Source organism: Corvus hawaiiensis, chromosome 26 (assembly GCF_020740725.1).
Source record: "Corvus hawaiiensis isolate bCorHaw1 chromosome 26, bCorHaw1.pri.cur, whole genome shotgun sequence".
Taxonomy (NCBI): domain Eukaryota; kingdom Metazoa; phylum Chordata; class Aves; order Passeriformes; family Corvidae; genus Corvus; species Corvus hawaiiensis.
Window position 1 is genome coordinate 3,242,007 of NC_063238.1, and position 23,519 is coordinate 3,265,525.

Below are 23,519 nucleotides of genomic sequence, written 5' to 3' on the forward strand. Positions count from 1 at the left end.
TTAATGCAAACAGCACTGAATAAACAAACAGAAGTCCAAGATGCATTCATTCAGTTAATATTGCCTTGTGGATCACTGACTACTGAAAAATTGTTGTTTATAGAGTGAATCATTAAGTTGGCTTGCATATTAAATATGCTTGCCACTAAAATAATAAATTATGACTGGCAGATAAATACCATACTTGTTTTAACCAAGACAAAATGAACAAAACATTAAAACCATGTTAGCTACTAATTGCCAGCTTCAATTCTTTTGAAGCATGAGCTTTGCTAAGAGGTGGTTATTTTGTTAAAAAGCTTTGTCAGGTAATTATTTTCGTCCCTGCCAAAGAACTGCACAGGTTTGCTGATTCCAAAGTTCGTCTCAGTCCTCGCACTACCAGATAGATTGAGGTACATACAGCTAAGGGTCCTCCTGCTTTGTGAGCATCCTTCTACTTAAATTAATTAATTAAAACTGTAATTCTGTGCAATGGATATACAGATCCCCCTTCATGTAATGAACTTTGTGAGGAGGTATGAGGAAGTGCTTGAATCTGGAGAGTGTCTGTTGCCAACTCGCCAAGAAATTTTTCAGCAAATGAGTCCAATATGTAAATTATTAAAAATCATTATGTTAACTGAACATAAGTAACTCAGTGTTCAAACAAAATATAATTCAAGCGTGCTGGAAAGCAATAACTGAATGAGGGTTTATTAATCTGTAGTTACTCAACTTCTCCTTTGATTTACTGTGGTGTCTGCATGCCTCTGACCACTCTTCCAGTACCAAACATTTTGTGGCAAGCTCGATGGAATGAAAATGCCTTTATGGAATTTAGATTTGAAGTAATGTTTCTCTTTTTCCACAAATATTTTTGTTTCCTGTAAAGCACAAAGGACTAGCTATGCTATATGTAAAGATAATTTCTATATCTACTTTCCCTATTTATAGAGAAGGTTTGGGGTTTAGTTTTAATTATTGCTAAAAAAAAAAAGGCCTTGCAGAGTTACAAAGGTATGTATGTTTAATTTCCTAACATACACAATAAGGACAGATATGATTTTCTTTATTCATTTTCACAATGTAGAGCCAATATGTTGGCAAAAACGGAGGCAGAAGAACTTGGAAAGGCAAACATTAGTTGTGAACTCTTATCATAAGTAGTTGCTGATCTGGGATTTGTGCCTTTGAAGTATGGTTTTAGTCTCTTTCCCCATTAGCAGTTCAGACATTTCTCAGACAATAGGAATTTCTTGTGATTTGTCTCCATCAAATAAGACATATACAAGCTGCAGTGATATCATATGCTATGAAACTGCATTTGATAATGCATAATTTCTCCATAAACTTGGTATTTGTGCATACAGTATTGTATTCTTACTTTGCACCAGTAACCTTGAGAATGAAGTGTTTGCTCCTTTTACTTCAATAGTATTTCATTTGGCTTGTGGCATTTCCTACACTTAACAAGGTGTCTCTTGCTGTTGTGTGCACAAGAAATTTTCTTTTTGTTTGCTATCTTATTTCATTAAGTATACTGAAGTATTCAGTCATGGAAGTACTTTGTGAAATTACATTTATTATACTACTGGAATATGACCTGATTTATTGTAAGAAGATCAGAGCGCAGCTCAAGTGCTCAGTGCATTATCCTAAATGAAGCTTTGTCTCTGAGGGCTGCCATAGGCTTCATCTTTGCTGTTACATTTTAGCCACTGATTTCCCTTTAGAGCACAAATGGCATAATAATACTGCTTGGTAAATGTTTCTTCAGCATTGAATAACTGCTTTTCCTGCCAAGGGGGTGTCAAAGTCTCTTCCCAACCTGTCTGCAACACACTATTCCTTTTACATCCATCAGCAGAGGTGAGCTAAATAGGTCTGATGACTCAGTTTTGGAGGAGATGCAGATTGCAAGTCAAGTTGAAAGGACAGCAAGTAACTTTGCAAAGCTTGCTTGTTTACATATCTTAGATTGCAGGGGTTCCCGGCCCCTTTAGAGAAAGCGACACTGTTTTCCTTTCTCTTTGAGTGATACATGCTGTTCATGCCTCCCTCTGTGCCTGCAAACCAGGCTCTGTCCTGAAGCTGTTTCCTCTGCACCTCCTCAATTCAAAGCCACAGGCAGCTCCTTTCTCACATTCTGAAGCACAGTTTGTCCCAGAGCAACCTAATGGTGGGGAGGGGAAAAAAAAAAATCAAATATTCAGGATGAAGGAAGCTCCTAGGAGAGCTGGAAAGTTGCTCAGGTGCAAGTGGCTGTGATTTGGAGATGGGGTTGCAGAGATTAGCCAGAAGCTTATCACAGATATCTGTAAGCAGTGGGTTTCACAGTTTGTCATTTTACAAATGTTTTATTTTTGAAATTACTTAGGTTTATATTTTCTGCCTTTTTTCATGTATTACAGGAGGAGACAATTAGTTATCATTGGGGCTTTTACCAGCATAAGATACAACATTTGTGCATGATGCATGATATGTATTCCTGTAATTTAATTATCTAGAGTGTTTATTTGGGGTATAAATGCTGGAAACAATGACATTTCTGAGATGATTTATGAGGTACTGCACTTTGTAATCAAACCTTCTGTGAGCTGTTTGTAAAGTATCAAGTGTTATGAAATTGCTGATAGTCAGAAAAAGAACATTGATAATGGGCTTACATTCTCTGTGCAGCTGCAGATGAGAATCGGTAGGAAATACAGGGGAGCAGAAGCAGTGGCAGCTATATTGCAGAGATTAGTAACTGAGATGTTGCCTGCCTGAGAAATACATAAACTCTCTGCTATGAATTTGATTTTGTGTTGAGAATTATGTCGCTCCAGCTTTACATTTTAGACAATATTTTACAGTTAAAAGTTCTTTTTTTTCTATGTGATAATGCAAGTATTTAATAATAAGTAAATAAATGCATTATACATAAAAACCAACAAGAAGACAAAAGGAGTAATACTGAGGTGTGGAAATTACCAGGGTTGGACAAGGTTTAGATCAAGAGTAGCTAAAAGAGAGTGAAAGTGGAATTGTCATTGACTGTGGAACCAAAATTGCCCAAACCCAAACTTTGCAGAACTTTTATTAATAAGGCAGAACATAACACGAGTGAATAAACTTTTGACTGCAGTAGGAATTAGTGACTTGCCATAATCAGGGCCCAAGAAAGGAGAGCACTGTGCATTACTTCAGTTTATGTTTCAAAGATACATCTCTTGTAGTTCCAGAAGGCTAAGAAGTCCTCAGAATACTTGGCTAGGTGAGCAAAGTCTCTTTTCCACTTCAGCTTACTCAGCTGAAAAAAGTGTTCATAAAGATTACGAGGAAGCATACTCTGCAACACAATGACTGACCCCCCAGAGAGAAAATCTTTGAAACTGTAATAGTGACCTTGATTTTATGAGCATTTTGAGAGCAGAATTACAGACACAGTTCTTTATTGGATCTTACTGCTCTTGTAAAGCTGATAAGGAAGGAATGATGATGGGCCCTTTTTAAATTTCTGAATTGTAACCTAGCCAACCTAGGCTATCTCTGCTAGAAATTAGTCTAGAGCACAGGCTGTGAACCGGACAGAGCTCAATAAATAGAGGACTTTAATCTCATACGTGTGCTGTTTAATAAAACTGCATTCAGGGCAGCAAAATAAATCAAGAGACTTAATGAGGAGATATTATTATTATTAAGAAGTTTAATTGTAAGTATTAGGACAAATTTTTGTTCTATGTGAGGAATTCTAAATTTTATTTTAAACTTAGGCTAATGGTGCAAATGTTGTGTTGGAACTTTGAGTACTATACCTATACAAATAATTGCAAGCACATAATTAATACAAAAAACCAACAAAATACTTGATGGACAGAATTTTGTTACAGGATTGGTTTTTTTCCAGCCATTGAATGAAACTGCTGTTTTGCCCAGGACTGTTTTGTGTTTCCTGAAAATGTTACTGACTCATGCATGAGTGTTTTTATTGCAGACCCAGCAGCAGGACACTGTTATTAGCCTCTGCTAACATCCTGTTCCAGTGGCTTTATGACATAAATAAATGAATGCATAAGTGTGCATTAAGATGAATACATTTTAGGTAAAGGCCAGGCAAAGTAATAATTGCAGGATTTGGTGTGACATTTTGCCAGCACTCGCACATATTCCTGACTTTTCTAACATTTGTTTTTCAAATCATAAATATTTCTGCAAAGTAAGCACACTGTTAAATGGCAGCGGCTTCTGCAGAGAGATTAGGTGCATTAATAAAATGTGAGACAAAAAGTACTGGCGCGTGATGGTTTTTAATTAGGGGAGAAAAGAAAAAAAATGTTCTTTTCAAAGAGAGAGAGTGTTCTGAAGACCAACACTTAATTATCTCTTTTTTTGTTACTTTTGAGTATACTCTTACTTTTGAAACAAAAATTGAAAAACACACAAAAAAAGAAATTTACACTTGCAATAAGAAATGTTTGACTGTCCTGTGAAAGGGAGGAGGTGGTGGGAACCTAAGCATTCTTTTGCTTCTATTCAGTGAAACCAGGTTGTGTACTTTATAAGAACCAGGAACAACTTCTAACATCTTCCTAATCCTGTTGCAACTTTGATCATTTCTCCTTTTAAGCAATGGCTATAACTGGACCTAGCAAAGAAAAGTGCAATTGCTCATCTCAGACAGATAACTTTTATGTTTTGCTATATCTTTTTCATTCTAATGAAATCTTTCTCTCCATTTTAGACAAATATCACTTGCTGTGTCATAGCACATGGATTTCAGGACTGCCTGTGAAGAGGTAGGATCAGATTTTTTTTTCAAACAATAGTAGAATGAAAATCAATGAACTTTTTATATATAATCCTTTTTATATGCCAGATACTTTTTTTTTTTACCCTTTTTTTTTCCTTCCCCTGAAATTTTAGGAATGATATAATCAAATGTAAGTTATTCAGCTGATCACTTCATGGTGGCAGATGGACTTTGTAGTAGAAGATGAAAGAATTTGCGCAGGTGTATTCATCACTAGACCTCACCTCTGTTCCCATTTACCTCTTTAGGCACAATGAGGTGCAGGTACTTATGTTTTGTGTGAGCTTTGCTCTTCTTGAAGTGTTTACATCTGAAAGCCTGTGCATGAAGAAAAACATCAATGGAGTCAGGAATCTGTTTGGTGCTTCTCAGCAGAATCAAGGGGGAAATGCAGAAGTATGGGAAAAAGGTAGGGGGGAAGGGGAGCTGTGAGGATGACCAAAATGAAAAGCATTTAGTGAGGTAAAAGAGTAATTTTTGCCTAGAGTTATTTTCATAATGTCAATACAAAGTACTTCAATCTCCCTCCACTAGAGATAAGGGAAGTGCTTTCTGTGTTCATACTAATTTGCCTTAAAGAAAGCAAATAAAATGTATTTGCAGACATTAGCAAGGGCATCTTATTTACTCCGTGATTGTCTATGAACAATTGTTTTAATGTGATTTTAACAACTTCAGCAATTGAGACACAGTGAGAACCGTTTACAGCAAATTATATAATGATGTTAATGCATTATTGTAATTTAAAAATCATGGCAATTACCTGTACACTGAAAACCACAAACAGCATTTATGAAGTTAGGACTGAAAACAAGAAAACTGGCTAGAACTTTAAGTATGACCATGATCCTGTGAAAAAATAGAAATGAAGGGATGGGAACAGCACTAAAAGCAAGAACTAACTGCAGCTAAAACCAATTGTGACTTGAGAATCAGTTGGAATAAATTAGGGGAGAAGAGAAAATAAGCAGACTAAAAGAATATTAAATCATGACAGCATTCTGAAAGTAGTAGTAGGGTCAAAAGCTAATATTGAAGTGAAGCTTGCCTTTGGGAAAGAATACTGTGATGTTTTTCCAGGGTGGTATGTGTCAGGCTCTAATACCTCAGAAGATATAAACAGTATAAATTCTATAGCAGTATATCTCAGATTATTTGCATGGAAGAAAGCATTCTTACTAGTTTTGAGGTTTGGCTTTTTGGATAGAGTATTTTCAGTTGGAAGGGGCCTGCAGTGATCATCTAGTCCAACTTAACTGCTTCATGGCTGACCAAGAGTTAAAGCATGTTATTCAGGGTGTTTTGGTTTTGGTTTTATTAATAACATCTCTTTTTGAATGCATTTATTCAGGAAAAGAGGAAGATACATATTATTTTCATAGTATTTTATACTGTTATTCTCTAAACTCTATAGACTACTTATTGGCGATTAACTTCACTCTGTATCTAGTTTCTAATGGGGCCATTGATCACAAATTTAGGTCTTTAAAAATCAGCTGATTTGTTGGAGCTACCATGGTAAACAAGGGAAGTAGAGGATGATTCCACCCACCCTAAAGAAACTCCATAATCTGGAGACCGCAAAGAAGATCCTTTAACTAGGATTTAAATAAAATTAAATGAGGTGGATTCAACCCCAGTTTATATGCTTTGTGTAAAATGGGGTTTTTGCCACAGAATCACTGGTGTCACTTCCAAGACTATGGTCTATCTCTTTCCTCCCAAAAAGACATTAATAAAATACAGACTTTCAACCTACTTTCATCAAATGCCTATGTCTAAATAAATAACCAGCAACCTTATGCTTGCACAGAGCATAATTTTTAACTAAAACCTTAACACTATCATTGCAATGCATCATCCTCTTTGGTTTTTGTTTGGGGGAAAATACAGTGAGCTGGATCTGAAAGCCCAGGAGAAAGGAGGCTGCTGCAGCTCTGTATGCCCAGGTCCAGACGGCTGTGAGGGTGAAGACACACACAGGGGTGGAGCACACATATACACTACATGTATCCATATATATATATATTTATGTACGTGATGGGCCACACAGATCCCATACCAACACACAGAGCACTCACAGACAGCTCCAACACCCTCATCCTGTTCCCCTCTCCGGCTGAGCAGGATTGAGGTCCACTCATGAGAGTATATGTATATGTATATGTATATGTATCTACATTGTGGGTGCCTCCAGCAGTGGGGCTGAGACAGTTTGCCCAGTGTGCCCAGCAGCTATTCCTGAATCCCAGTGTCCATAGGTTGGGCTTGGGTCATGGCTGGACCAACACTCTGACTATAAAACTGCATGTGACCAGTCCCTCTTTTTCTCCCTTAACCCTCTATTTTCATGTACTCTTGCCCCCCACAAAACACTGAATCCCTTCCCCTGCCCTTGGTTCCTTCCCTAAACATCCCATAATAGGTCCTGTGCAATCCAAAACTGCATCCCATTGTGGGTCCCATGCTCCCAGGCACTGACCTCCACTTACTCCAAGAGGTACTATGGCATTTTCTTACCATAATGGGTTTCACACTCAGACACTGGAGCTGAAGCTGTCCCAGGACAGCCAGGCAGGGGACTCAGACTGGTTGTCCCTTACTGAGTCCATAATTTGGGTTCCCATCTGCCATTTTGGTCCTGTGGTCCTTTGAGCTTGTGGTAATGGACTTTCAATGGACTGCTGGAACTGGGCGGAGTGTTGCATGGACTTTGAATCTGACCCATCCAAGTATTAATTAATTAATTACTTGATGAAATGTTTCACTTGAGGTCAGTATAAGGTGTAATAATCCATTCTGTCAGGTATTTCAAGTCCCAATATATACCTTTCAGCTATTACTTCTAATAAAATTTTCTTAATACCTTAAAATTTGCCAGATTTGTCACCAAAACTTCATTTGGTACTTGAGCTTCTTAGGAAAGTGACAGTAGTGGCTAAGGAAAAGACCATTGTGGCACTACACCCTTAATTAGCTTGTGGTTCTATTCCATCTTGGCACATCTTTGGCACTAGTTTAGTCACTTCAAGCCACAAACATTTTGCTGACATTTTACTTATTTAACTATTGACACAAAAGATAAAGTAGCTGTAGGCTTTGCTCCATGTATTTTTGTTTAATTGGTTCTCTAGTCAGTGCATGTAAAACTTTCAGGCTTCTATCCCCTCCATCCCCTATTGTATCAAATTCTCAATCATACTACATATGTGGGAAAAATAATCTCTAGTCTTCTATGTCAGAATAGTTACCAAGAAGTTTTTGATAATGGCGATAAAAGCTTTTGTGAAGCATCTTGACTGTTTGGTCTTCCTCTTCCCCTTCTCATTTTCTTTCATCTCCATATCCCAGTGCTGTAGCCACTACACTGCAGAAGAACTGAGATTGTTCTCCCAAACTGGTGAATGCAGCTCAGATTCTTGTTGGTACTTCCATCCTTACTAATGGCAGTAAATGGTTTGAGCTGAGTTCCAATTAGCATAAAACCAACATTTTCCACATAGATGCACTGGGGCTAAAGGATGTTTTTCATGGTGTGCATGACATATTCAATTTTTTTTCCTTAAATGACTTTTCATCCTAAGTAACTGCTGCTCTAGTGCACTGGAGGTCTCTGAGGGAACCTTAGGTCTTTCATAATACTGATGCTTTCATGCATGCCTAAGTTCTTCTAGTGTCTACTAGAGGGATTTGGTTTGATGTTTGGACCCTGAAATGGTCTTGTCTCCTTGTAGGTACCTGCATGTGCACTTCGTGCCTAAGTTCCTACTGCAGATCTGGTTGGAGCAGTCAGTTATTTTAATGAGAGGTTAAACACATATATGTAGACAGGTAGCATTTTTTTTCAATCCCAAAGTGATTTCTATGATCCTAATGATTATTTTCTCCCCCAAACATCTTATGTTTAGGCTGTGCTGCTTGCCAAGGCATCTTGAAGTAGTTTTATTCTGCAAGAGAATACCTTCCATGCTAGGCAATTCAAATGGCACTACAAAAAGAAGGCGATCTTACACACATTTTTTAAGGGAAACTACCTGGTATCTGAAGAGAGGATTTTTTTTTTTTTTTTTTTTTTTTTTGTGTCTGGCTTCTCTGCTTGCCACTTTGGGAAGTTTTTCACTGTTTCATATTTGATTATTCAGTATTCTGTGCTCTTTCCCCTCACTGATCAGCAAATGTGTCCATTTTGTTGGTTCTTATATTTAACAATTTCTAAACCGTAAGACTATCCAGCTCCTCTTTTACCCTTTATCCTGAGCTTTCTGAACTTTACAAGAGCATAAATCATAGAGTCACTGGGTTCTTAAAACACTCTCCTGTATGTACTTGACCTTATTCTATATTCTGAAAACTATCTCTTGGAAGATAACCTCAGTCTCTGACATAATACTGTCCTCTGCAGTGAAAGTATCCTTCTGTTGAAATTGAAGACTTGGGATGATGATAATGCATTAGAACATTTTCCCCTGTAATTTCTTTTTTTTTTAAGTTCATATTTTCCATGTACTTTATGAACAAGCTGCATGAGCAGCTTTCTAACTTTTCTAACTTTTGAAATGTCATTCTTTACTTCTAATAGCTTGGCTTCCCTGCCCACCCCCCCCAATATAACATCAAACTTATTTAAGTTAATAAATTCCCAGTTCATTTTCATGCTTGCACTCTATTCATTTGTTTTCACAGTACTGTCCATTTGAAGGATTAATTTGAATTGGTAAACTGTTTGTCTTCTGCTTTATGAATCCTGTAAATATTCTTGTAGACTTCACAAACTTTATAATTTGATAGGTTCTGTTATTCAAAGGTGTAGGGACCTCTATTTCAACATCCATCTAGTTGGGGGGGTTTTTTGCCTGCAACAAAACGTGTTTTAAATTTTAAGCCATTTTTAACTTCCTCATGAATTTCTTCCCTAAATCTTGTTATATACTTTTATGGTCTGTTTCTAGTCACCTTTATGCAATTTTCTGATTTACACACTTCAGACTAAGCTGCTGTTTTCCTTTGTTTATAAATCCCATTAAATAGCAATTCTGAGATTTCTAATACCGTGGGTTTCTAGGATTTTTCTTAAATGAAGCTTCAGCTCATGATTTATTCTCAAAATCACAACATGGAAAATGACTGGTAAATTACAATGTATGTGAGAATGTCATATAATAAGTGAAGTAAATTTGAAGAAACATACATGTTCTCACAACAGCCTTCAATTTCATGTTATCTTACCTCTTAGGCTCAACTTCATAGTCACAGTAAGCTCATTGGCAATTCAGACATCAAAGTGGCATCCTTACAGTGTCACAAAAAGAAAATTTTTGCTCTAAAATAGTACCTTAGCTTAGTAAGAAGCTCATATATATACATATCCCTATAAATATATATATATATTTCAAATGTCTAATTTATATTTGGTTTTGCAGAATGTATGAAACAAGGACTTTCTCTATAAGACTTCATTCTTTCAATAACATCACTTAGAAAGAATACCACAACAAATACTTACCTGGCAAATACCTGACAAATCAAAGTAAAATAAGTTCAAGTCCAAATTCAGAATTTCTCTGCAGTTCTTTCAGACTGGAGTGTAAAATTCATATGCAGGAATGGACTTGCTGTCTTTTGGATTGGAAAATGTTGGTATCTGATTGAAGAGGCTCTGAATGACAAGCTGAACACATCCCTGTGTGTCTGGGCTGCATTCCAATTTTTTTGACAATATAAGTGTTTTTCACTTAAGCTAGCAATATCTCCACAGAATGTTTAGCTGGACTGTTTAAAAAACATCCTCTATATGGTTCTGACACATATTCCTGCCTCTTGAATCCACTGCTATTACCTCCTTAAATCCATTGCCATTACCTCCTTAAACCTCTGATTCAATTTCCTTTTTTAGTATTATACCTACGATTATGAAGCAGTGACAGGCATATCTCCAAATACTCAGAGGTCAGCCTCAGTTCAAATAAGCATCCAAAAGGGTAGATATTAATCTGAAGGAGCTAGGTACACATTTAAGGCAGTTTTGCAACCCATACCCCTTACTGCTATCATGTTCTTGATAGTGGAAATAAATTTCAGGGCTTAAAACAAAATTGCAGAGGCTTACTTTATTTTAGGACTAACAGTCAAAGTAGAAACTAAAAATCCAGGTCACCTTGCATAGAAAATGTGCTGAGATTTTTTTTTTTCCTTTTCTTTTCTTCCACTTTTTCGTGGACTAAACTATTCTGGGATATCTCTTGAAGTCTTCCTGCTGATATGAAACTAGGAGAAGCGAAGCTAAACAAATTGTTTTATTACTGTAGGGCCAAAGACAGATAAAGTAGCATAAAGGAAAAGATATAGCCATGTCTTGAAAATTAATGACAAGTATTTAAAATTGCCTGAAATACTGAAAAAGTCTCTTCCAGAACAAAACAAGGGAAATGTTTTAGAATTTCTTTTTCCTTGTCATAAATGACAAGAAAAACCAAAGACATAAAATGAAAAAAAAAAAATAATTCTTCAGCAGAAAATCTGCCAGCAACCTTTTTTAGGCCAGATAAATTAAAAAAATATTTCTGTTGGAAATTTTGCAGGAAATTGATATTTAAATGAACAGGTAACTTCAATGATGTTTCTCCTCCAGTATTTATTTTGGTATGTGTTTTGTATATACTCTGCTGCTAGCATAAATGTATGAACTGTAGTTTTTATGTGTATTTCCTCTGAAATTAATTCTTAAATATTTGTGATGGCCATTTAACAAATGTGAAATGTTGGGTTTGGTATGTAAGCATTTCTAAATTCCTTTTAGGAAAGGAATCTTTAGGCCAGATCTCTTACACAGCCTGCATAGATAATGTGCTGTAAGTCAGGGTATAATTTTTAAGTGGCCTTTTTTCACTGCCTTGTTGCTAATAATGATCAGAGTGTGACCATATTCTTGGGAGAAGCAGTCTGCTTTAAGGGCTCTGCCAACCTGTGCTGTTCTCTGATAGTGACCTGAAGCAGAAGGTTCACCACAGACTGGTGTGGCAAAGCAAAAGGAGATCAGTTTTCAGCCCCTCTTGTAATTATATTAGTTCAGGAACTGTAAGCAGTTCCAAGGACATCAGCTCTTGCCGCATCAGTGTTCTGATCTAACTCAGCTTAAAACAGTGTTGAATGAAATGACAGAGGCAGCCTTGTGCAGATGCAACATTCACTGCATCTGTTACTTAGGTACCACTACCTTCTTTCATCATTGCTTTTGCTTGAAGCCACAGGTTCTTCTCCCATATGGAAACTCTTTCCTTTTCACCTCTTTACAATGCTTCCATATGCATTCCTTAAACACACCTCCTCCGCTTCATAAAAATGTACAACTTCAAACACTCAGTTTTCTTCCCATCTTTGCAACAGGAGCCCAGCTCTATAAGTAAGATGATGTTCTTGGCAATTTGGGCTCAGTCAAGGTGTATTGGCCTAACAAACTGTTACCAGCCGGACTCTGCTTCTCTCTGCACATCTGCTGTGAGGTGTTGCACTGCAGTGCAACACATTTGAGCACAAGGGGATGCCTTGCATGGCCTTGCACATGGCCCAGCAGCTCAGCCAATGTGCTGCACGTGTCTTTTTGCTGTAAGACAGGAGTAGGGCTCAGCCCTCTGCCAATGACATGCAGAAGGCTTGAAGGGAAAAATTTTAGCACAGCCTCACATGGACTCTCTTAAAAATTGGTATCAGGAACAAAAGCTAACATCAGCCTTAGCTCTGCATTCCCACACCTCACACACACATACACACATACATGCACGCCATAAAGGCTCTTCAAACGTAAGAGAGGGCAGGGCTATAGGCTAGACAGCTGATCAGAATAATTTTGCTGGGGCCACGTGAATAAAAAATGTTGATGTGCGTGACAATTTACATGAAAGTATATATACAGGTTGTCTTCCCTAATTTCCAGCTCTGGAACATGAACTCATATCTTTATTTGACTCATTTTATGGAATACTTTGAAAGGGGTGGGTGAGAGCAGCAAGAAAGAGGTTTCAACAGACAAAAATGGAACAATTAAATTCCAGTCTTTGTTCTCAAGGTCTTCTTTTGAAGTCACCTAATGAAACTCAACTACATTCTTCTCCTTTAAATGGTTGTTAATGCTGCTCTCAGGTAGGAGAGGGAAGGAGGTAGTATAATTGAAGATTTAATTTTGAACTGTATTGTAAACTAGCTTTCATAAAACCCAACAGCAAGAAAGTGGTTCATTACATTTTAGAATGTCTGATGTAAATAAGGTCCCTGAGTGTGTGTGATCACTCTTTCCAAGGTCCAAAATATTTTGCTGTTCCCAAGCTTGATTTGCTTGTTCAGGCTGAATAAGCTCAGCTCACATGCATTTAGAAACTGACTTGAATTTTAATTTTATTCTAATGTCTAATTGTGCCTGCTGTGGTTGCCTCTAATTCCTATGAAGTAGCCCCTCACCTTTTGCAGAAAGACTCTGGAGATTTTATAAGGTTATTAACCAAATCAGAAATGTGCAATCAAGTAAGGCAGAGTTACTATACCCAGTGTATGAGAGGCAGAATTTGTTCTATTGCCAGTTATCCAGGGAGGAGGAAAGGCATGTTGTAAACTTTGCTGTAGGGGAAAGGCATTTTGTAAGTGTTAGCCCCTTTATTTGACCATAGTTATTTAAAATCCACATTGTTCAACTTTCATTGCCACTTACTGCTTACTTCACAACTCCAAGGAGAGAGGAGGAATCTTAGTGTGTAAAGAAGTTCCAAGGACATAACCACTCTTCATTTTAATATTGTAACATTTTGTGTATATGAGAGGGAATTTTTCAGTGGGACTTGAAAACCTGACTCCTTCTGTGATCCATTTGTCTGTGCACGTCCATCAGTTTCTCTCTCATCCCATTAAAAAAACCCCCCAAAAATACACCTTAATATCAGAAAAATGGTGCAGGGTAACTGTTGACCAGAGGTTTGACTGACCTCAGTGTGAGTTCAGTGCATGGAGCTCTTCATTTTTCTCTTCTTCTTACCTAGTTTAAAAATAATAAAAGCAATGTCAGAGCCAATTTCAAAGTCATGGCTGAGTTATACACATTTGTTCCTGGCATTTGAGGAAAAACAATTTCCAAAGTTTGGGTGCTGATTATGGAGCAGAAGTGACAGAACAGTTTGTCAGTGGAGAACATTATATAGAGCTATTTAAAGATTGTCCTCGACCTTTCCACCTCTTTTAAAGCCTCCTGAGAGAGATTTAAACTTCTCTTTTGCCAGTGGCCTACTGTCAGTTCCATATTTGTGTTTGTTCTCTCCATGCTATGGATGTAAGAGCACATTGTGGGAAGATCTTCCAAATCCTCTTTTAGACTCTTGTCTGAGAAAGAGCCCTCAGATTCAGCCAGGTCAACCTTGGCACTTAAAGTTCAGAGAAATACTTTTCTTTCCTTGATCTCCTCTTAAGCCAACTTTCTACAGATGGTGGATTGAAATCTGACCTCTACGAAGACTGTGAAAGTTTTGTTATTGTCACTGACGAGTCCAAGGTTTTAAATATTTTTATACGTGGGTTTTCTTCTGAGATACATGTGTGTATATATCCATAACTATATCTATATCTGTGTATCTAAATAAATACTGTAAATACTTATACCAGTAAAATACTTGTAAAGCTAAGTTTTTAGATTATTTGTAAGCAGATTTCTCATATTAAAAAAATGCTCTACCAATAGGAATTTTGTCCACTGATTGTTACAAAGAATCCTATTTTCAACATCACCTTCAGAGAAAATTAAATTCTGATGGTACTTTCTGTAATTCTGGTGGTAATTCTGATGTGCCAACTTTTTCAGTGCTCACCCTCTCATGTATAATGCCCCAAAAGACAGTACAAGTAGGTACTACCACAAAGGCACTGTTAATAGCTGAAAAATCTTTTATTATATACTGAAGAATCCTACAGAATTCCTGATCTTTAGTCATAAATGTAAAATACAGAAATGGAGCAAGAACTAAATTACTACAGGGAGTTGTAGTCTTTGATTTATTTTCTCTTATTCTTAGCTCAGCATCCTCATTTGAAAAGGAACATAAAAAAGTTATGACTGGGTTCTTGTAGCTGCTGGTACTCACATCTGGCTAGTTTGGAGGTGTCATTGCATGTGTTTCTGTGTCAAAAATGGTGTAATATGTGGAGGATCAGCTTTTATTTCACATCCAAGTGGGGTGTTATCATTTAATGAAAAGGTGGAAAGTAAGAGCACAGCTGATTTGAAGCAATTTGAAAGGAGTTTCACAAAATCATCATGGGTGAAATAGCACCTGCTTGCAAAATCTGCCTTTACTATTTACTACTGTAACATTTGTTCTCTCATAGTCTAAACACAGTAAATACAGTGATCACGGAAAATAGTTTTGGGTATTTGTTAAAATTTTTATGGTGACTGTACCTTTCTGATTCAAAATACCACTGCTAACAATGCTAGGTGCTAACTGAAAAACCCTGTTTTTTTTCTTTATTCCTTCCTTTGAAGACAAAGACAGGGGTTTGTTTGCTGCAGGATGGTAACCAGGAGCCTTTCAAAGTGCGACTGCACTTAGCCAAAGATATTTTGATGATCCAGGAGCAGGATGTGATCTGTGTGTCTGGTGAGCCTTTCTATTCTGGTGTAAGTAGTTTTTATTTCCTCTTTAAGATGTTCTTTACAAAGAAAAAGTGCTGTGTGGGTGCATACACACATATGTATGCATTTACTCCCATGGACAGGTTAACACTAAAGTGTATTTAATATGTTTCTTTTGTGAGTAAATATTAGCAATAATAATTTAAGAAGCAGCAATAAGGTAATAAGTTATATGCACGACTGCAGTACTGTTTCTCTTCATTCACCCTTGGGTACTGGAGCCATTGAGGAATGACACAAGCAGTGGTTTTTGCAGGGAGTACAGATATCTCAATGTACTTGTACATCTGAGTATTGTCTGTGGAGTTGATAAGATACTTATGGCAGGGATTTGTTGGTGGAGGAGTTATCTTTTATCCTCTGTTTCTTGGCTTCCTTCCTATGGTAGGGATGCCTTTTCCTGGTCTTAAAATCAAAAATCAAACATGGTTAGAAGGGAAAAAGAGGTTTTACCTTGGTATTTATTTTAAGGATCCTTAGGTGCACCACGTCCAGTTGGAATGCGCCAAAACGCACACTGCAATGCCCACCCACGATAGATCCAGGTATAACATTACAGGTCTTACTAATTAGCATATCTATCAAAGATTCCCCAGTGAGAGGCTGGAGTGAGCCCCCCCTCCCCAAGGAACCTTCCCCTGGATGGTTCTATCTCAGTTTACAAAATGTGTTCTGGAGAGGACCTTGGGGTCTGGGGCATTTTGATCCCCAACTACGACACTTCTAAGACATTTAGTCTCCCAGCTTCACAAATAAGTCTAAGAATGTAGGCTAAAAACCACTAAGAATACAAAAGCTATAAAAGGTATATAGAAGGGATATAAAAGAAAAGGCAAAAAATTATCATGGCATCAGTAGCACGCACTACAGGAATGCTGTGAGGGTCACTAGTGTTAACAGCATATCATTTTAACAGAGGTGGGTTTATCTATTACTGTTTTTACATGACATGTCAGATTCCTTATTTAGACATCATATTGAATTTTTTGCCTGAGAAGCTACAATTATTTGGGAGATCTGTAAAATTTTATATAGAATAATATTGTAAGGTTCAGAACTATTGTAATGCAAAGTTTTTATTTAATATTATTAGATATGTACAAAAATAATAGAAAACATTTAGTATTCATTTCTACAGACATTTTTATAGATACTGTAATTATATTTTGTAGAGATTTCTAAGATTTATGTGTAACTATCATAAATATTCTGGTCTCCCTTTGAGCTAAATAAAATTATCATAGAATTTTGTGTTAAATCTTGTGAGGCATAGTAGTGTGATATCTGTTTATGCAAATTTTTTGTGAATGCTATTAAGTCTTTTTTAATATTAAATTGCTGCTGTTGCCACATATTTGCATCTCTAAATACAAGTACAATAAAAAGATACAAAGACCAAACAAAAAATAAATTGGTACAATGTTAGCAGGGCAAAAAGTGTGAAAGATTAATGAAAAAATGTTTGAAATTATCCATCTCATGATTATGATTATCTCAAGGTGAATTCTTTGGAGCTTTTCTCTGAAACAAGAGGAGCACACTGCCTACAGTCTCTATAGAGTCTAGGTTTATTTGAATGACAAATCTGACATTATCTTCTGACTGCTTCATGCTGAACAAGTGCAGTTTACTAATACGGGTCTGTGTCCTTTATATGGAATATAGATGCTACTTTTACTAGCAGACCCCACTGTTCCTCAAGAGACAGGACATCCAGCAGCCAGGATAGAAATAAGTTATGAGTTCAAGCTCAAGCTGTAGTTCTTCAATTAGCATCATACACTGTGGCACCACTATTCCACCAACACCGTTCTGGCATTATTTAGTAAAAGATTTTATCACTCAGAAATGTGACTTTCATTATTCTGCTGTAATATCTGTAAAGTCCTGCTGAACTTATTATTTAAATGTCTTCATGAAATGCATATTTATATTTTTTCCCTTTTCACAGTAAGGCTTTGTCTTACAGTTTTTCTCTCCTCAGTTTTGCAAAGGCTCTGTAGAAAATAATGGCTTATTTGCTTCCCCAGTTAAACTCCCCTATATTATTTGCATATTCAATGCATAACTCATTAACTGATTGATATTAGTGTGTTGATGCTTTTTCCTGGAAGTTTCATTGTTAGACTAGTGACTTTTGAGCACTTTACCCTGATTTCCTTTGGGATTAAGACTAGGTTTTGCAGCACTAGGTTCATTCCAACTAAGGATGATTGACATTTCACAGACATTTAGCTGTCCTTTTGTCACATGTAATTTGAATAATCTGAAATCATGTGCTTTGATTGTATCCTATAATCAAACAAGTCCTACAGGTTTTGTTCTGGTTTTTTTTCTATTTTTTCTCATTTTTATTCCTGATTTATTAGGTTTAATTTTTTTTGTTTGTTTTTCTAGTGTTATGTTTTGTTTGGTTGATTTTGTTTTGTTCTTTCTGTCATTCTAGATAACTGACTGCATTTATCTTTTTTTTACCTGAATTCTACAATGCAAGGGTTTTCATTAGCAACTGACACTGAATGCCTCAGAGAATAAACTCATAAAGCAAAAAAATAAAACTTTTAACTGAGGAACAATAGTATTGTTAAATTTTACAGACAAGTAGCAACAGAAAAAGTAATTTTTAATCTGTTTAAATAAATAATCTTCAAATAATTTCATTATAAGGTTTTGCTTTATCACTGCTGCTCTGGTATGGAACGAAAGGCTATTACTGTGTTTCTGGTTCAGAACAGTATCTCTTCTGTTTGTTGAGTCTGAATCAATTTGCATGCTCCTCTGTGTCGGACAGACTTTAAACAGGCACTTAACGTTCCAGCAGCATCCAGATCTGCATCCTGCGGAATAATCTAAATAAAGTCAATGGCTCCTTAGGAATGAAGTGCTGTTTAATGTGAGTGTATGGGATAAGGACCTAGTTCTTAATTTGGAACACTTCCTTTTGGTGTTAAACAGTTCTAGTTTCCAAAACTAAAGAGGTGCAAAGAAACCTTGTTTCTTCTTTCATTGTATACAGTTTGAAGCAAGAAAATATAGTGCATAAAAGATAATAAGCAAAATAAACAGTGTTATACACTAAAAAAAGAAAGCATCTGTTTCTTTAGTGGGCTGAAAAAAAAATGATAGCATTAGTGAGGGTCCTGCAGCAATTTTACCTACGACAATTCCATACAGTATCAACCATCATTCAAATGATCATGGAGTACAGTTGCATCAATAAGTATTAAAGAGATTATTGTGTGTACAATAAGAAAGACTTGCTTTCCAAGAGGAAGAAATATAGCAGGTTCAGCATTATGCTGCTAGCAGATACCCAGTGTAGATTTGAGCTCCAATGCAAATGACCAAAACTGGGAGGAGAACATTTTGTGAAACTCAAAGTGTAGAAGGCAGTGTTGTTACTAAAAATCCAGATTATATCCTTGCCTGTAGAGAGGCTTTATATTATGGGAAGTGTATGCCCCAGTTGAAGTAGCTTGGGTAGGAAGATAAGACCAAGGTCAGGTACACCTTTTTCTCCCAGGGCAGTTAGGAAATGCCATGAAAAGAGCTGAATTAAACCACGTAGGAACCTTGTCACTACTGATGGAAGGATTGCAGAATATCTTAATATATGATTTTAAACCTATTTCTTTTATTACTTGAAATTATGCTCACAAAAGTTTGCTGTATGGTGTTCCATAAAACAATGTGCAGTGAGGCAACTCCCAGTCTTTTCAGACATACATGTCAATAGCCTGGACTAACCAGGATAGCCTAATGCTGAACTTGGTAAAAATTGTGATGGGAGAGGAGACAGCCTAACGTATGGCATGTCTCATCTGAAGAAGATTTATTCCTAGGAAAAGTTTTAATATTTGCCATTCCAGAATCAATATTTTTATTTTTGAGTTAATCCTCACAATTTCTATCACCTTTCATGAACATCTGAAATTCAAGGAAAAGGATTATTGTGCTTTAGCAAGATAAGTAGTTTATCTGTCTAGGAAGCTATGGATTTTTTCTTCTTTTCTTTAATAAATTTTGTTTACTAATTGTACTCAGAATTTTTTTTATACATAGAGTCTGTATGCATGTGAGATCCATAAATTAAGGCTATGACAATGTACCATCTGACAGGATGGATTATTTAAATCAGCTACTATTTTTTCTAAAAGAATGAAAATAAGCTGCAAGCAGCTGGCAAATTGTTAGCTACCAGGATAGTTTGCATTTTTACAAAATTGTCTTAAATGCTCTTTTAAAGGGTCATATATTCTACAAAATACTGCTAACTCACCTCATGATAACATACGGATGAGTCACATTTCTTTCAAGCAATTTATTTCTATGCTGCTGTGTAGTAAATGCATTAATTAATTAAACATTAATAATTTCTTTTAGTGGTTTGATTTTTTAATTAAGGATCTTTGGGGGAAATTTGTGTGAAGATCAGTCATAATTCAATACTAATAAAAAATGAATGCATGGTTTTGTGAATTGATAGAGCAACAGCTCTTGCAGTAGCATGGCATTTGTCCACGCATTTATCTGAGGTTGATACAATTGTATCTAAATGTGGCCTATGAACCATAACTGGCTTTTCAATAAAGAAAAAACTATCAATAAACACCTTTTCCAAGGCCAGAAAGTAACATTGTCTTAAATTGTTGCACTGTAGCCAGCTCTGTTTTCTGATATTGTTAACCACAGAGTCATTTTTCTGTAAGAATAAGAACATGTGATAGCTCACTTTTAAAGTTGTCCTTATGCTATTGTGAAATCAACTGCTGAAAGATTCATAAATATATACAAAGCCCATAAAGTATCAAAAAAAATTAGCTGTTAGAGATTTTCTAATTTTTTTTAGTTTTTTATAAAAAAGTCTTTCAAGTTAGAAACTTTATACAATAGACTGTTCTTGATTTTTTTTTTCAATAATACAGCTATTATTAATTTTTAAGAATAAGTTTAAATTCAGAACACATCACTTAATGATGACATGCCTAGGAAATCAGATGAAGTTATTACATTTTCCTTGCTTGAATATTTAAATTTTTGAGGCTTCGTGAGAGTTAATTTTATATCTGTTACATTGGATCATTCTCTTTTCAAAATTATGAATTTTCTTGTCATATATTTTAGTGTTGGTAAAACAAGTTCAATTAACATTAGCAATTTTAATGAATAGAAATAGAAGAAAAAAATTAAAAGCTTAAAATGGAAAATAATAGTTTTGACTTATTTTCTCTATTGTCTTTATTTACAATTTTGATTCTGATGTGTGGTTGAATATTATAAACAGTGCTAAAATGAAACTCCCTGTCTTGGAGAGAATTGCAAATATTTGCACAGATAGGTCACCTTTGAAGCATTTTCCATTCTTGTTACCCTCACAAAGCTATCAGTAAGAATCTTTGGGTTTTTTATCTTGTTGGGATCTGTCAGCTATTCAGTGGAGTGAATCCATTTTTTCACAGAAGTCGTCAAGTATCTATCAGATGGGGGTAACTTTTTTTTTCCCCTGCCAATCTGGACAGCTTTAAAGTGACAATCTGACAGATGTAAATATGATTATTTTGGGAAAGCCTAAGGCAGCTTATTTTTGTGCAGCTCCTTAAAATTAAAAAGCATAGCAATCAGCTGAGGTTAAAAATGCCATTTATAATGCCAGATTTGAAAGAAAATAATAACTTTTCCTCATTGGAAGAAGTCTTTTCTTCCACAAGATAAAAATATTGCAACTTTGAAAAAACTCAGAGAACCCAAAATATTGATCAGTGGCAGTATGTGATGTGAGGCAGTAGTTGGAAACTACAGAGAATGTTACGAAACCTAGTAGGAGTTCAGATCCTGACCATCGGTTTATAGGTTTATTTCTCTTTTATTTCTATATTAAGAAATGCAGTACTTCTGAAATGAATCAGTTGTATGAGTAGACATTTTATAAGTAGATGTTTAGGTGAATGTTTCAGCTTTCAAGCATAGGCTGCAGTACCGGGAACATTTTGAAGTAAGAACAACCGAAGGGTTGACTGCTTTTTTTTATTCCAGTCACTGTTAATAGCCTACACGACAGCACTGTGCTTGCCATCCTCAGTCTCAGCACATCTGCAGAGGAAGGGGGATTTCCAGTTGACCAGGCATGTTGCAGCCCTCCCTTACTGCCAACCTTCTCCAGTTGCACGAGGAATTGAAATAATGAGACAAGCTTCAAATGCCACGTGATGGAAGTTGATAGCAGATGAGCAAGCTGCTGGCAAACCCTGTTAACACTATTAATTGAAATTGGAAATGTGACTGACCTGTGTCCTGTGTCCTTTACACTCAGAATGAGTATAAAGCTTGCACGTGTAAATTAATCCAAAGAACTGTCACTAAGAAAGAGCAAAGAGTTACCAAAAAGGGGATATAAAAACTTGAAAATGTATGCAATAATTAAATTAGATTTTAAAAAATTCTCATTATATTTTCTTATTTCAAAATGTAGTAGGATTACTAATAGCTGATAAGCTATATGAGAGTATGGCCTTGAATATATTATGGCATCAAATGTTAACAGGTTGATCTCTGAAATTGCTGCCAATGTATTGATATTATCTTTATACTATTGCATTTTAAAATTTATGTTCTAACATTTTCCTCCTTTATTTCCCCCTACATTTTTCCATGTCACTGTGCTATTGTAGATTCCTCTCCATGTCTGTTCCTTTTTTTCCACCTACTATTTTGTGCTGAAAACCTTTCAGCTTTTTATCATGTTCTTCCATATGTATAATACCTTGTTCTCTGTTCTATCCTCTGAAAAGAGAGGTCTTGTTTTCTGTCTGTACCTAGACAAACTAATTCTTCATACCTTTACTCTTATAAGATGAATATCCAGACTCACCAGATGAATAACCACACATTGGGAAAAAGGCTGAGAAATGGTATATTTAAGTTTCACATGCTGTTCAGTTTTGTGAAGATTTTTGAAGTTTCTTCATCCTTCCATTCAACGTTTAGTTGATTTCTTTCATAGAGACACATTATTAGATTATTAGATCACATTAGATGACTGCTTTATATTATACAGGATAAGTAGTTTGAAAGGATTGCTAACTAATCATTATTTTTAAGTCAGTGAAGCAATTATAAACTTCCTTTTACATCATATACAGTCAGTAAGAAATATTTGAATTTTTACAGTGCTCCAAGATAAAAATAACATTAACTCTTTACTAAATATAAATAGTTAATGATTACACAGGATTCTGTGTTTTACTTTCCTCACTATTTACTGTTGCTCTGTACTCACATGGTCATTCTTCACTTCTGATCTCAGTCATGATGACATTTGTGTTCCCCAGACGATCATATGGATTTTAAGGAGAAATTTTAATAGCTCTTTAATGAAAGCCTCAAAAATATTGTTTCTGTTTTACTGCATAGCTCTGAGGAAGAATTTTTTTTTTTTTTTTGGCAAAACTCTTATCTGTCCTTTCCAGTCAATGAACATATGTGTGGACAAGGAATTTTCTGAGTTAGAGGCATGGAAAATGCTGACATGGCAGCAGCTTTGTGTTTTTCAATAAAATGATAACTACTCCTGTTCTAGGAAACAGCAAGAGCACTACTCTGAATCTTGCTTTTAAGGGTTTTAGGGGCTCTAACCTTCCCTCTGTTTGCTATAATGTAGATAACAAATGTGAAAATGGAATTACAAGCTCACAGAACACTTTGTGTAGTCTTGATAGTGAACTATGTATCTTTTCATCTGAACCAAGTTTTATTTTGTAAACTTGGAGATGAAGTTGCTTTTGGAATTTGCAAAACCACTGCAAATTCAGTCACAGAACATCATGTGGTGCAAAAACAGGGGAAAGCATAAAAATATTGATAGAAAATCAATGGAACGTCAGTATTTTTAACCTGAACAACACAAATAGTCAATCAGGATACTTAGAGCACTTCCTCACTTACAGAATTTGTTGTCTTCCAGAGCTTTTGCTGTGTTTTATAAATGAATAATCAGAAATCATTTTAAGAACTTAAAGCTATTAGGCCAGAGAAAAGCATTTTATTATTGTTATTGTTCATTTGAAATGGTAATTAAAGTCA

The 23,519-nt window shown here is 35.9% G+C and overlaps 1 protein-coding gene across 5 annotated transcripts in view; it reads left to right on the top strand.

Moving 5' to 3' along the window:
* SNTG1 (syntrophin gamma 1) overlaps positions 1 to 23,519 on the top strand; it is a 334,795-nt gene that overhangs the window by 167,767 nt on the left and 143,509 nt on the right. For all 5 annotated transcript variants that reach the window (XR_007199924.1, XM_048286500.1, XM_048286498.1 and 2 more), the window contains exons 2-3: positions 4,706 to 4,760; positions 15,291 to 15,425. Coding sequence is in view for 4 of the 5 variants with exons in the window: in XM_048286500.1 (XP_048142457.1) it covers positions 4,734 to 4,760; positions 15,291 to 15,425 (162 nt within the window). In the remaining variant the exon portion in view is untranslated. The remainder of the gene's footprint in view (positions 1 to 4,705; positions 4,761 to 15,290; positions 15,426 to 23,519) is intronic.